The sequence below is a fragment of the Grampus griseus genome (assembly GCF_964374135.1).
Source record: "Grampus griseus genome assembly, chromosome: Y".
NCBI classification, from domain to species: domain Eukaryota; kingdom Metazoa; phylum Chordata; class Mammalia; order Artiodactyla; family Delphinidae; genus Grampus; species Grampus griseus.
In genome coordinates, this window is record NC_139016.1 from 6859228 (window position 1) to 6872843 (window position 13616).

Consider the following 13616-nt stretch of genomic DNA (forward strand, 5'->3'; position numbering starts at 1 on the left):
TGCTGCAGTGAGACCCGGCCCTCCGGGTCTCCGTGGTGGAAGTGCCGGGCCGGGTATGGAGGGAGGTGCTTTCTCGGAAGGGCTCTCGACCTGCCGCTGGCCTGCTGACGCGTCACCCGCTGCCAGCTCTGAATCACTTTGGCAAGGGTGCTGTGTTCCTCGGGCCCTTTCAGGGGGCTCTTTGCTTTGGGGATGCTCGCAGGTAGCCGAGTGGGAGTAATAGCCGTCCTACGTCTCTCCTGTGCCCGGGGCCCTGACCTGGGAGTTCGTATAAAAGCTGTGCATCCTCACCACCTCTGCCGGGTGTAACGGCTCTCGTCATCCTCAGTTTGGAGAAGGGAAAACTGAGCCACGTGACTCGCCCTGCAGTCCACAGCTAGAAAGGGATGGAGGTATGATTAGGAATCGGGCCACCTGGCTCTGAGCCACGAGGCCCCCGAGTCCTCCGTTTTGTGCTGTCCTCTGTGGCTCTCAGGACGTTAGTTCCCTTACCTCTAGCCAGTAAGTCCGCGGACACCAGAACCATGACCCTGGTGTACCCCAGCTTTATTGCAGCCAGTACAGGCATTTCGAGCTCCACATCACGTGCCCACAAAGACCATCCTTGGAAGAAAGGACACAGGCCAACTTCTCCCCCACCTCACAGCCCACAGTGACGGCACAGAGGGCCATCTTCCCGCCCTGGGTCCCAGGGAGCACTTGGTTCATCCTTGAAGGTTACCCCCACCCCCACACACAGCTCCTTCCTTTCCTTCCTTTTTCATACTTCTCCGCCAGATCTTGTGTCCGTCAGTCGAGGATTCACCTTCTCCCTCTCCCAGACCTTCCTCCCTCTTCCCTGACCTTCCTCCCTCTTCCCTGACCTCCCTCCCTCTCCCTGACCTTCCTCCCTCTCCCTGACCTTCCTCCCTCTCCCTGACCTTCCTCCCTCTCCCTGACCTTCCTCCCTCTCCCTGACCTTCCTCCCTCTCCCTGACCTTCCTCCCTCTCCCTGACCTCCCTCCCTCTTCCCTGACCTTCCTCCCTCTCCCTGACCTCCCTCCCTCTCCCTGACCTCCCTCCCTCTCCCTGACCTCCCTCCCTCTCCCTGACCTTCTCCCTCTCCCTGACCTTCTCCCTCTCCCTGACCTTCCTCCCTCTCCCTGACCTCCCTCCCTCTCCCTGACCTCGCCTTCCCTGGAACCCTGCTGCCGTCCCTCTTAGTACCCTGTGGTATAGGTGCGGGGCTTTAGGTTATTTGCATAGACATCTTACTAACAGCTTCAAGGAAGCGGTGTGTGTGTGTGTGTGTGTGTGTGTGTGTGCGCGCGCGCCTGCATCTGAGTTTGTTTCATCCTGCCATTGCCGTCACCATGCCTTGAATATCGTAGGCGCTTGGTAATTTTTTCTATCATCGCTTTGTACCTCATTTATCTCAAGTGTGGGAAAAGCAGGGTGAAGCATTTGCCTGTTTCCATTTGCAGCGGGGTTACAGTAAACACGAGACTGGGGTCCACATGCTCGTCTCCCGTGAGGAGTGGCGGCTTCTCACCGTGGGGTCTTCTCGTCACAGAGCGTTTCTTTCTGAAGAGGTGTTTGCAGGAAGTAATGTCCGGCCCTCATGGTGATTGAAGAAAGTCCATGGCGAGCGTCAGGGCTGTGCTAGTATTTGCAGTTGCCGAGTGCTTCAGAACTGACAGACACCACCTTCCCACCTGCAAGATGGAACGTGGCTCTCATTTCAGACTCACAGAGACAGAAAGGAGGCAGAAGAGTGGTTCCCGGGGCCTGGGGGAGGGGGGAACAAGGAGGTGGTGTTCACTGGGGACAGAGGTCATTGGCGGTGGTGAAGAAGTTGTGGAGGTAGGTGGGGGGTGGCTGCACAGGAATAGGAATGTCCTTAATGCCTCCACCGGGTTGTGCACTTCAGAATGGTCACGATGGTAAATTAAACGTTGTGTATATTTTAACACAATTGAAAAAACAAAACAAAACACCAGACCTGGGAATTGAGCCACTGACGTAAATTTCACCTGTCTGTGTCTGGGGTAGAGAAGCCCGCGCCCGTCCCCGAAACTTTGAATAGCACTGTAATACCAGCACGTTTATTTATTATACATGAAATTATACAGAAAATCCCTGATTTTAAAAAATCCATGATTTTATTCTAACATCTGTCTCTGGAAATTGAGCTCTTGTCTTGGAGAAAAGAGGATAGGTAACTTTTTTTCCCAGCCTTATGTAGATCTTGACGAAATTTGTCTAAAGCAGTAGCTTTTGCCAAGTGAAGATCAGCCGTTTTACTCATTTGAGTCAGAATAGTGATGTTGACGCAGTAAAATGACAGCAGCCACCTTCAAGCGCTTTGCTCAGAGGCGCCACAGTTAGACACCAGTTAATCGTTGGTTTCTCTTGATTTTGCTGTAATCAAACCCAAAGGTTGGCGTGGATTGAACGTTGCTGTGGTTTATGGTCGGTTTAAAGAATGTTCTCCGGTGTGTATTGAATAGTCTCACAATATATATGCACATTTCAGTCCACTGGTCACTGTAAATCCTTTTTTTGGAACTAGTTAGGTTTTAGAAGAAATAGTCATTTAAGAAATTTAAGCCATTTAATTTAAGAAGGTGTTTTATTGGTGGGGGAGACTTTGATCCAATTATTAGATCAGTTTTTTTTGTTGTTTTGTTTGTTTTTTGCGGTACGCGGGCCTCTCACTGTTGTGGCCTCTCCCGTTGCGGAGCACAGGCTCCGGACGTGCAGGCTCAGCGGCCATGGCTCACGGGCCCAGCCGCTCTGCGGCATGTGGGATCTTCCCAGACCGGGGCACGAACCCGCGTCCCCTGCATCGGCAGGCGGACTCTAAACCACTGCGCCACCAGGGAAGCCCTAGATCAGTTTTTTTAAATTAATACATGTATAGGCATACCTCATATGTGTACATACATGTACCTCATGTGTACAGTCGTACCTCATAAATGCCACGTTGTACTTCGGAGACATCGCGTTTTTTACAGATTGAAGGTTGATGCCAGCCCTGCAGCGAGCAAGTCAGCTGGCGCCGTTTTTCCAACAGCATTTGCTACTTTGTGTCTCTGTGTCACATTAGGGTAGTTCTTGCACCATTTCAGACTTTTCATTATTATTATATCTGTTATGGTGATTTGTGATCAGTGATTTTTTTTTTTTTTTTTTTTTGCGGTACGCGGGCCTCTCACTGTTGTGGCCTCTCCCGTTGCGCAGCACAGGCTCCGGATGCGCAGGCTCAGCGGCCATGGCTCACGGGCCCAGCCGCTCCGCGGCATGTGGGATCCTCCCGGACCGGGGCACGAACCCGCGTCCCCTGCATCGGCAGGCGGACTCTCAACCACTGCGCCACCAGGGAAGCCCGTGATCAGTGATTTTTGATGTTAGTGCAAAAAGATTACAGCTCACTGAAGGCTCAGATTTTGGTTAGCATTTTTAGCAATAAATTTTTTAATTAGGGTATATAGCTTTTTTTAGACACAATACTGTTGCACACTTAATAGACTACAGTATAATGGAAACCTCTTACATGCACTGGGGAATCAGAAAAAAATCCTGTGACTCACTTTATTGCTGTGGTCTGGAACTGAACCACAATACCTCCAGGTGTGCCTATGTTGAGGTGGACCAGTCAGTAGAAACACATGACACTCTTGTGGACCAAATGGTATGACATCCCTGGTTCTATCGCAGGCCGGGGATGGTTTTTGTTTTCTTTCCTCTGCTGTTTACAAATCAAAAATCCTTTAAGAAGTTAATACCATATTGGGGAAAACACTCTGATCTTGGATTCTAACTTAAAATTTCAGAGAGAAGATGAATCTGGGATCAGAAAGTAGAGAGCTAGAGCTTAAACAGAAATTTTCTTAGTTGGGAAAAAGGCTAATGCCTAAAGAAGAACAGAGGAACGGGCTAACAGAAGGCGTCCATAATTCCCCGTCCCTGGAGGATCTTAAATGCTCTTGCTCCAGAGTCCTGTGCTAACGCTTGTGCAGACACTTCTAATATATATTACAGACACTTGTGGGGTGGGGAACGTGAACCAGGCTGTGGGTGCAGGGGTGTCGTCCGTATGTATCCAAATACTTTCTCCTTAGAAAACGAAGATCTGTATGCTGCAAGACAAAAATCAGCACTTTCCTTATGAAAATGTGATTTTGTGGAAAGATTTTACAGACTATTTGAAGAAGCCAAGCCCTTCTGGTGCATTTTAAGGATCCTTTTTAGTAGTGTGGCCGTTTCATTAAGCAATGTCTATGAGCTAGCTCCACGGTGTCTTACAATTTTATAAATGGAATTCATTTCAAACACAAAATGCTTAGTTTTCCTGTATAACAGTTGTTCTCAGCCAGCAGCAGTTTAGCAATTTGTAATATTAGGCAATGTCTGGGGGTGTTTTTGATCATCACAACCGTAGGGGATGGAGGGGAGGTTGTGCTGGCGTCTAGTCTAGTGAGAAGAGGCCAGGGACGCTGCTAAACATCCTACAGTGTGCAGAGCGTTCTCCTAACAGAGAATCGTCTGGCCCCAAGTCAAACTCCCTGAGGCTGAGAGACCCTGTTGGTTAGATTAGATTTCACTGTTTATAAGTACTCAAAATGACAGTAAAAGGGAGTTAGGGGTGGTGTCTGAGTCCATTCAGGCTGCTATAACACAGTACCATAAACTGGACAGCCTAAACAACAAACATTTATTTCTCACAGTTCTGGAGGCTGGAAGTCCAAGATCAAGACACCAGCAGATTTGGAATCTGGTGAGGGCCAGATAACACCATCTTCCCTTCATGTAAGGTTTACACTATACTGTAGTCTATTAAGTGTGCAACAGTGTGTTCTTACATGGCAGAAAGAGGGAGAACTCTCTGGGGTCTCTTTTTTATAAGGGCACTAACCCATTCATGAGGGCTCCACCCTCATGACCTAATCACATCCCAGTGGCGCCACCATTTACCATTTACCATAGAGAGAACCTGAAACTGAATTCCTCATGAGAACTGAGTCACCGTCATTACTGCCACTCAGGATCATCAAAAGTCTCTTTAGAGCTACACTATTCTGCCGTGCACATCTCTGTTATTATTTGTTCTGTCCCTTGAATAATGTTTTATTTTTTTACTTGTATATGCTCTGATTTCATAGCTTTTTATTTAGTCTCAGATATCTTCCTAATGCCATCCTCTGTGTGAGCTCCCCAGAGTTCAAGCAGACGTCTCAGGACACATGTATATTCTGACCGTCAAATTTTCTTTCCAGTGTCTACAAAAGTGCAGAAATACCACCTAATTAAGTGAAGAAGATAAGTATTTTTGCATGACAAAATTCTGGTAACTACAAATTAAAATCTTGTTGTTAAGACGACAAAGTGAGAACTGGAGTGTCCCAAGAGGCCACTGCATTAGTTATCTGCTGCTGCATAACAAATGACCACAAGTTCAGCAGCTAGAAACAACACGTTTATTCTCTCACAGTTTCCCAGGGTTGGGAGACCGGGCACGTGCGGGGCTCCTCTGCACAGGGTCTCCAGAGGCTGCAGCCACGTGGTAGCTGGGCTGCATCCTTATTTAGAGCTGAGAAGGGAAGGGTCTTCTTCCAAGCCCACACTGTTGGCAGAACTCAGTTTTCTTGTGGTTGTAGGACTGAGGCGCACAGCTTGCTAAAGACTGCCCTTGGTTCCCTGGGTGGTTCGTGTGAAGGCCGGTAGGAGCGTCTTTCTCTAGTCCACTAAGAGTCTTATACAATGTAATGTAACAATTGTAGGAGTGACATCCGGTCATCCTTGCCATATAACCTAACCAGGGTGTGGCATCCGTCTCCTTTGACATATTCTGTGTGGTAAAAGGGAGTCATAGGTCCTGCCCACACTGGAAGGGAGGGGATTATATCAGGTGGGACTCATTGGGGGGCCATCGTGGGGTGTGTCCATTATGACAACCTTTAATTCAAATCCTCCCAACTTGAAATGTGCGTTTTGTCCTTTTACCTTGTTCTAAACAAATGGAAATTTAATTGTAATTCAATAATGAAAGATTTGCCACCATAAAGCTGCCTGAAAATATATGGCGTGGACTCTGAAGACAGTTCCCAAACAGCCTGAAATGTTCAGTATTGACGACACAACTGAAGGAAGCTGCGGCCCTTCTTGGCCACTGCCATTTGGAGTGAATGCTCTTGCACACGTGTGAATTCTGCTCTGTCTGTGGGTACAAGAGTTCTATTTGAGTGACTTCGGTCCTCTTTGGGCCAGGGTGCTCATAGGTCTGACGTAGGATTGTGAAGAAAATAAGGCTCGCTCTTCTTGTCTGCCTCAGACACAGAGGCTTCCGAAGTTCTCATCATCCCCTCACTCCTCCCCCAGGTTTCTACGTGCCTTCCAGTACTGCGGTCTCGGCCAGACTGACGCAGCCAGTTCTGTGGCAAAACACAAACGATGTAGGTGCTCTCTGTGCCCATGGGCTGGCTTCCTGACACCTGGCCTCTGTGTAGAAGTCATGTCAGGGTGACACATACGCTGACTTAGCTCCGCACTGATGTGTGTCTGCCTTCTCGGCCATGTGCACCCTGTAGGTTCAGTGACGGTCAAGTTCATCACTGAACTTTTATCAGTGGAAGGTGTTATGATTATTCGCTGCTTCAGAGCCACAGGTGTTTTCCAGACCATATGGTCGCCCTGCCTGGGGGTGTCGACGTGCCTGCTGGCCTACCCGGTCGTCTTCCCCATCTGTCTAGGGAAGGGCGGCATCGAAGGCAGCCGCGTCTGTCCTACTGCGCATCGGGATTCCGTTCAAGCTCGCTGTCGACTGCGTTGTGATCATAACTCACACTTTAGTGAATAAAAAAATCAGTGTTTCGGGGCTTCCCCGGTGGCGCAGTGGTTGAGAGTCTGCCTGCCGATGCAGGGGACGTGGGTTCGTGCCCCGGTCCGGGAGGATCCCACATGCCGCGGAGCGGCTAGGCCCGTGAGCCATGGCCACTGAGCCTGCGCGTCCGGAGCCTGTGCTCCGCAACGGGAGAGGCCACGACAGTGAGAGGACCGCGTACAGCAAAAAAAAAAAAAAAAAAAAAAAATCAGTGTTCGTTCTCATTCTCTGTGGTCCCTGAGTTTGTCTCCATTAGTGGTTTATATATGAGTCCATCCCAGCGTTTATAAAATACACCAACTCATCTTTTTTGGGAAAACTTTCACCTGTATGAATGTGTCTATATATACATGCACACACACACACACAAATATAAAATCTTTATGTAATCACGAAATACAACACGGATCAGGCATTAATTACCTTGACACGGACAACATCCTGAGTATTGTATTTTTTAATCATCTCAGAAAGAATGCAGTAAAAAAAAAAAAAAAACTACAAGCAGTGCTTCAAAACTCTCTTCCACTTTCTCCTCTCAGCGTTCTCACAGAAGGTGGCCCCCGCTTCGTAAAGACCTCATCGCCGCGAGGTGAGGCTAAGATGAGCATAACCAGTGACGAGGTGAACTTTCTGGTGTATCGCTATCTCCAGGAGTCAGGTAAGACGGAGACTTCCTGTCCGTAGGAAATCATCTTCCACATGCCAAGTGCAAGGCGAGCAACCATGCACTGGTCGAACACTCAGGCTATAGAAAAAGAAGAGCTCAGAACACTCTTGTTCAGAGGATTACAGGAGGGAGGAGAAGGTTCTGGGGCCGTCGCATTCCGGGGGCGGGATGAGGCAGTATGTTCTTTCCCCTGACGTTTCTGTTCACGTGAAATCAGGTTGGAATTAAGATCAAGAGCAGTTGTGATAGATACGGTGAGGGGCGGAGGTGATTTGGGGTTCCTGGCCCCCAGCACAGGGAGGGCATTTATGGGCTGGTGTGTACATATGGTGTGTATATATGGGGGTGGGGTGATTTGGGGTTCCTGGCCCCCAGCACAGGGAGGGCATTTATGGGCTGGTGTGTACATATGGTGTGTATATATGGGGGTGGGGTGATTTGGGGTTCCTGGCCCCCAGCACAGGGAGGGCATTAGTGGGCTGGTGTGTACATATGGTGTGTTTATATGGAGGTGGGGTGATTTGGGGTTCCTGGCCTCCAGCACAGGGAGGGCATTTGTGGGCTGGTGTGTACATATGGTGTATTTATATGGGGGTGGGGTGATTTGGTGGGGTGGCTTGAACAGAAATATATCGTCTCAGTGTTCTGCAGGATAGCGGTCTCAAAGCCAGGTGTCAGCTGGCGTGGCTCCTTCTGAGGGCTGTGGTGGCGTCTGTCCCAGCCTCTCTCCCAGCTTCTGGTGCTTTCCCGGCTGTCTTTGGCTCTCCTTGGCCTGTAGGTGCATCCTCCCCTGATACATACCTGCACCTTCCCGTGGCATTCTCCCTCTGCATGTACCTCTGTCTAAACTTGTCAGGTTTCTCCTTTTGTAAAGACACAGTCATATTGGATTAGGGGCTCATGGTGTTCCAGTACGACCTCATCTTAACTAATTACATCTGCAGTAAGCCTTTTTCCAAATAACGTCACATTCTGAGGAGTGCTGGGGGGTAGGACTTCAACATGTGAATTTGAGGGGACAGTTCAACCTATAACAGTTTGCTCTGCACACATTTAAGCTTTATACACTTGGTGTCATGTTTTATATATTCTGCAACTTGATTTTTCAAGAAGGAAGCCAATTCCCAGGTCCCACTTGCCAGAAACACACGTGCTAGGACTCAGGGTGAACCAACTGTGGGCCCCTGGGACGGGCTCTTTCAGGGTCAGCCCAGAAGGGTGCGATGGGCAGGCCTTGAAGGCAAACCAAATGGCTCGATTCTTATTCTTGAACACATTATTTACCCATTGGAAAAACGGTTATCCTGGGGCTTCCCTGGTGGCGCAGTGGTTAAGAATCCGCCTGCCAGTGCAGGGGACATGGGTTTGAGCCCTGGTCCAGGAAGATCCGACATGCTGCGGAGCAGCTGAGCACGTGCGCCACAACTATTGAGCCTGCGCTCTAGAGCCACGAGCCACAACTACTGAGCCTGCATGCTGCAACAACTGAAGCCCACAGCGCCTAGAGCCGGTGCTCTGCAACAAGAGAAGCCACCGCAGTGAGAAGCCCGTGCACCACGAGGAAGAGTCGCCCGCATTCTCCGCAACTAGAGAAAAGCCTGCTCAGAGCAACAAAGACCCAAACGCAGCCGAAAAATTAAATAAATAAATTAGGAAAAAAAAAAAGGTTATTCTGGGCAAAAGGGATGAAATACATCGGGCATGTAGCATGTTATAAATAAACCTCTCCCCACCAAGCCTGGCTCTCTCTTTCTGCAGCGACCCCAGCTAGAATTAGTCGTGGAAAGTACACGTTCTTTCTACATATACACTCGAACATTTGGATTAGCTTTTGCCAGAACATAGTATAAAAAATGGATAAGCAAAACAAAATAGGCACTGCCTCCCCCTGTAAACCAGGGCAATCACCACCACTGCTCTGATGCCTTAACCTCAGAACTTAACCAGGGAATCTCAGCTGCAGTACAAGTGTTCCCCTAGCACTGATCTGATAGATTCCCAGAAACGATTGCAAGTGAAAATTCCATGTACCCCACCCTGTCTCCCTGTAGATTTCCAGCATTGCATTTGGGATTCTTCCCTTTTAGAAACACCTCCTCCCAAAGATAGGATGAAGGTAAAAGCACAGTCACAATGTGTGAACCAATGACAGGCTACAATTCCCGCCTCCGTCTGCGCACAGCGGGGAGAATCAAGGGTGCGAAAGAAAGCTTTCGTGTAACCCAGAGAAAGGTTTCTCCCGGGCCGTGGGGCAAGAGCGTTGTGGACCTCTTTGAGTAAACACAGAAATCTCCATTCCTCCCCCAGAAAGGCGAAACTTCCTTTTTTGGTGTCTGTTTACATTTGTCTCACATTTGTTGATAAAGTTTCTGTAACCAGGCAACTGAGAGGGAGACTTGGGAGACAGCAATGTATAGAATTTCATCAACGCTGATTGCATGTAACGTCTGCTGAACTGCTGTCCTGATTTGTCAGACTCCCTAGAGAAAGTCCCATAGGTTGAGTGAGGAGTTAAGAGATGACTCTGTCTTCCTCTGACGACTGACTCGAGTACCCCACGAGGACATGCCCCAGAGAAGAAATGCCTAAGGTGTAAGTGTTCATTTGGGGGTTGTTGTACATGTTTATCTCAAATCTCAAGCTTTGGTTAAGCGTATGTTTATTGAGCACCCACCAAGTGCCAGGAGCACCTTCTCCTTGGCCTGTCAATGTCTCCTTTCTAATTTTAAAAAAAAAGAAAAAAGAAAGAAAAAAGTCTCTTGATTAAGTATCTGTGCTCTCTCTCCTTTACCACCGTCAAATGCATTAAAGCTAACTAAGTCCTGTATTGTGACAAGTGATTCATTCCTCAACCCCTCCCAGCGTGGCTTCTCTGCTAGAGGTTGAAAGTTCTCTGTTGTGGCGTCTTCAGTAATCTTCATCCTCAGGTTGTGTGTAGAAGAAAGTGGGCGTGGAGGAGGACGGAGATGGTAGGTGGTGAGGACCCCGCAGTGAGGCAGACCCCTGGTTCTCTGGTAGATCTGCTCATCACCTCACAACCAGGAACAGACTCAGAGGTCCCCCCCCCCGCCCCGAGGGACAAGTTCCCTGCAACCACGGGCACTCCTGGTCCTGCGGCCTGAGCCGATGCAGAGAGTCCTGCACTAAACGTGTCACATATCAGGTAGGATGCTTTCGGCTGCAAGTAAGATAACCGACAGAACATTCATCCCCCCAGATAGCAGGAAGGCAGGGTATTGAAATGATACTTTCCTGAAAGTGTTGTGGGAATCCACATCTCATCTCTGCAAACTCAGGAAAGAATCTTGAACATGGGCTTGTTTTGTGTTTCTGCCCTCAAGAGGCAGAGTTCGTATCATCTGGGACTCTTCCCTGACCGTATCATCTGGGACTCCTCCCTGACCTTCACCCAGCTGTGTATATATTCCACAGCCTTTTCCTTCAAGGCTTCTTGTCACCGTTCGTTGTCTGAAGCAAGGGCCGTGCCCGTAGAAAGCACTCCCTAAACACTATTGATTTGTGACATCTCACAGGTGCGCTTCATGGCAGCCTGATACGTGAAGCTGGTTAGTTAGTAAGCAAGGCTTTTCAACTCAGCAGGAGGAGATTTTGACCAGCTCTGGCACCAGAGTGGCTCAGTTGGTTTTTGCATGAGTTACCAGTAGTCCAGTTTTGAGGGCTAGGAGTCCGTTGGCCTCTGCCTTACAGGGGTTAGTCGTGTGGTCAGATCTGCCGTCTGGGCAACTTTTAAGAAGCAGATTGTGGCAGAGCGTCTTTGCCACGCAGCCCGTAAGTTCCCTTCACGATCCGAGCAAAGGCTCACTGCCCAGCACGCATATAAGCCAGTACTGTGTCACCAGCTTTTGAGAGAAGAAGGAGGTCTTTTGCGAGGTCAACCTGCCAGGACTCACATCTGTCTCCCTGATCCAGGGTTTGGGGCAAAACTCAAAGGGCTGGGGGAGTTTTGAACTTGGAAGCTGACGGGCTAGTCTCCAGTCAGCCCGTACAAGCTCCTCGCGCTGCTGGAAGCCAGGTTTTCCTTACGGAAGGGTCTCTTGCTTCACGAAGGGCTCTGGTGGCAACGTTTCTGTTCTCTGAGTTCCACAGACTGAAGATTCTTGGTTCCAAGGTCATCCTGGAGATGGGTTCTTGTCTTGTGCTGACACAGGGCTGTCTCTGTAAAACAACTCCAGGTTCGAACAATGAACAACCTGTTTAAGGAGGCACAGCCTCTCTGAGCTGCTCGGTGTTTTCCATGCTCTTTCAGTGTGCATGCGTGTCAGCCTGCCTGGGCTTCTGCGAGCAGCCCCTCCAAACGCTGGGCGAACCGTGAGTTCCTCCGCGCTGCTCTTCGTGAATACAGTGGCGGAGCCCGGCGTCGGTATGAGAAGTGAGGACATCCGATGAGTGAGTCTCTGTAGGCATATTAAATACTTCCTCTGGGGCCTCATCCTCAAATCTAAATTATAAAGAAAATTTGTTCTCCCAGATCCAGTGAGGCAGGGACCCAGTGGACGCTAGCGTTGGTGGCAGGCAGCTCTTTACACAACCAGGGGGGTTACCTGCCAGGAGTTGCCAAGGCTCTGGTGAAGGAGCTCAATGAATGGGTTTGGAGATCTGTCACAAACAAGCTCGAGTGTCTTTGTTATGTCGTGTGCACAGGACCAGCTCCATGACGGATGGAGGGAAAGATGGTCTCATATGGAGCTGGGTCAATGTCACCATTAATTCTGGAAAGGAGAGAAGGTCTGGGGGTTTGGGGCCAGATTCTCCATGACGTTAAACGATGACAAGACCTTTTTCTCATTCATCTCAGTTGGCAGCCTTGGAGAAGACAGACATGACCTTTCCTTGTTAGATGTGGCTGCTTCTCCCCTCCCCACCCTCATCTGTACCATCTTTTTCTTTTTCTTTCTCTCTTTTTTTTTTAATGTAAGGTATAATTTTCATGCCATAAAATTCATCCTTTTTGGAGTACAGATTTGCAGTGTTTGCCAAACGTTTACAGTTGTGTAACCACCAGCACAATCAAGATACGGAACAGCTCCATCACCCCAAAAAGTCCCCTGTGGCCCTTCCCCCCACTGCAGCCCCTGGCAAGCACCTCTCTGCTTCCTGTCCCTGTAGTTTTGCCTCTGCGAGAATGTTTTAGGAGTGGAATCTTCCAGCAGGGAGCCTTGACGGTCTGGCCTCTCTCGGTGCGTTTGACGTTCGTTCACACTGGTGCGTACATCAGTAGTTCCTTCTTTATTGCTACATCATATTCCATTTTAGGGATGCAGGGCAGTTAGTCCTTTGTCCTGTGTGAGAACATTTGAGTTGTCCCCAGGTTTTGACGATTACAGCCAAGGCTGCCACAAACGTTTGCGTACAGGCTTTTGTTGTATGTGGGCTTTCATTTCTCTTGGGTTGGTATCTGGGAGTGGGATTGCTTGGCCGAGTGGCAAGTGTGGGTTTAGTTTATCAGAAGCCACCACATCCTCTTCTGTCCCACTCGGCAGCGAGGCACTTCACAGCCATCCGTGGTTTTATAGGTTTGATTCGAGTTGTAGAGCTCATTGGTGCCTGGGGCGCAGGACATGTTGGGAAGTAAGGAAAAGGACACTGTCCCCCGCAGATATATCTACAGGATACTGATGAAGTTTTACGCTTCCTCTCAGGATTTAAAATTAGCCTTCGTGAGCCTGTACCGGGGTCACGGTTTCCCCAGATCTGCTGAGTGAGAGAACGTCCACCCGTGCACACCGGCTCCTCCTTAAGCAGGCACCTTTCTGTGGGAAACTAGGAAACTCCGCAGCCTGGCCAGCCCTCCAGTGGGTAAGACCGAGCGTGTGGGCAGGACATATGTCCGTCTGGGCCGGCTTCCAGGTAGATAGCAGGATTCCGACCGGCAGGGCCCCAGGTAGGGCAGATGCTAAAAGTTTCCATGCGTTGATTTGACTACACACCCAAGGTATTAATGTCATTGAAACTTGGGGAAGTGTTTCTCTACTGTGAGTTTTGTGACTGACATTTGCACATCAGGAAGAACAGACAGGCTTAATCAAAACCACTTGACGACTGTGGTGGTAACCGTAACAGTGA

At 49.2% G+C, this 13616-nt stretch overlaps 1 protein-coding gene across 2 annotated transcripts in view; it reads left to right on the forward strand.

The window, feature by feature from the left end:
• Positions 1-13616, forward strand: part of LOC309817719 (F-box-like/WD repeat-containing protein TBL1X) — a 229857-nt gene that overhangs the window by 167274 nt on the left and 48967 nt on the right. For both annotated transcript variants that reach the window (XM_082646983.1, XM_082646984.1), the window contains exon 4: positions 7405-7523. In XM_082646983.1, coding sequence (XP_082503109.1) covers positions 7466-7523 — 58 coding nt within the window. In that variant the 5' untranslated portion in view covers positions 7405-7465. The remainder of the gene's footprint in view (positions 1-7404; positions 7524-13616) is intronic.